The following is a 1668-nucleotide window of genomic DNA, read 5'->3' on the forward strand; positions in this document are numbered from 1 at the left end:
GAAACTCCGTCTCAAAAAAAAAAAAAAAATAGTAGCTCCACAGAATTACAGCTTTCAGGTTCATGTGAAAATGAGATTATTTCCATAGCCAAATACAAATAAGGCACTTATTAATCATGTTATAGGAAGGCTTGTTATGACTGATTAAATAACATACACCCTCCAAATACTAAAACCGTGAAACGTGTAAACACTGTATTGATAGCTAACTGTACTCACCACTGTAAGCTCTTTACCAGCTGCTTTCCGGAATGCTTTGGTCCACCTAACTTTGCGAGGATTGCGCTTCTTTTTAAAGTTTTTATGACATTTAGATTTACAAAATCTGAACACCTAGAAGAAAAGTTAAAATATGGAGAAGTCAACATTTAAAACTTTCTATCATAAGACGTTACCCCGGCTGGACAAAAACTACTTTTCCTTCTACTTGCCCTGCCTTTTAGAAATGTGTAAGATATATCAGATTAAATGGAAACAACTATTTTTTAACTATCAAACATCATCCCAACCAAAGGCTAAAGGCCCTGAAAATATTATTTAAAATCACTAATCATTATAGAATAACAGTAAAATTATCTCAAATAAAGGGAATGGTTTTAAGTAAAGTCACTTATTTAAGTCGTTTCTTAATTCAGGATATTTTTCAAAATTCACTGTCTCTATACCTCAATGGGGATAAAAGTTTCAACCAACCATTACTGAAATCTCCTTTGAGTCTTTCCCTCTTTCTTGTTGAAAGCACAAAATAATTTCAAAAGCAACTAAAACTGGTAATATAACAGATTTGTTTTCTACTGATTCATAGATCTACCAGCAAGATTCTTTACTGCTTTAATTCTCCACCTTCACCCCAAAAGACATAATCCTTTAATAATGCTAACTTACAACTTAATGATGCTTCAACATGTTCCTGAAATGGCTTATTAGGACTCATTTCATAAATCTAACAGTATTGTTTTGTTACTCTATAAAGCCTTACAACACACTGCAATTTGTACATGCCACTGGAGGAAATGGGGAGAGGAAATGTAATTATTTGGGATTTGTGGATCTTGGTAAAGAAAATTAAATTGAATTATCATACCTAGAAGGTATGACAGATAATTAAATAGGTCAAAATAAACAGTAAAAACACTTCAAACTAAATAAGCCTCTGTATGTAACACAAATCATAATACTTTTCACCTGTTATATACACTGCCCTATGGGGAACTTCAAGTAGGTCACTACACACAGTGTAGGACAGTTTTCTTAGAAACTGCTTAAATGGTTTTGTGATATGTTTTAAATTTTAAAAAAAGAAAATCAAAAAATTTTTTTTTTAATTTTTTAAATTAAAAAACTAAAAAAAATAAATAAACTGTTGCTATTAGTTTAATCTGACCAAGACACGTACCTCCTAGACAGCCTTCTCCTAAGAGACTAAAGTGAAAACATGTCTATATCCTTGAGTTAATGTCAAATAGAGTAGAAAATATAAGAACTACTATAGTCTCCTGGCGTAGCCTACTATGAAATCATGAATGAAAAATGAACATATGAAAATCATTGTGAAATGAATTATCATACTTCATTTGAGTATTTTCAGCCCAAAATACTATTACTTTTTTTAAGTAAAAGCCTTCCATATTTAATACCTACTAGATGGTCCCTAGGTAAATTTCTTTT

At 31.1% G+C, this 1668-nt stretch overlaps 1 protein-coding gene across 3 annotated transcripts in view; it reads right to left on the reverse strand.

Moving 5' to 3' along the window:
• RSL24D1 (ribosomal L24 domain containing 1) overlaps positions 1 to 1668 on the reverse strand; it is a 17219-nt gene that overhangs the window by 12302 nt on the left and 3249 nt on the right. For 2 of the 3 annotated variants that reach the window (XM_017543350.1, XM_017543351.2), the window contains exon 2: positions 220 to 333. The exons of the other annotated variant lie outside the window; for it this stretch is intronic. In XM_017543350.1, coding sequence (XP_017398839.1) covers positions 220 to 333 — 114 coding nt within the window. The remainder of the gene's footprint in view (positions 1 to 219; positions 334 to 1668) is intronic. 3 annotated transcript variants of the gene reach the window in all.

The sequence above is a fragment of the Cebus imitator genome, unplaced genomic scaffold (assembly GCF_001604975.1).
Source record: "Cebus imitator isolate Cc_AM_T3 unplaced genomic scaffold, Cebus_imitator-1.0 Scaffold154, whole genome shotgun sequence".
Taxonomy (NCBI): domain Eukaryota; kingdom Metazoa; phylum Chordata; class Mammalia; order Primates; family Cebidae; genus Cebus; species Cebus imitator.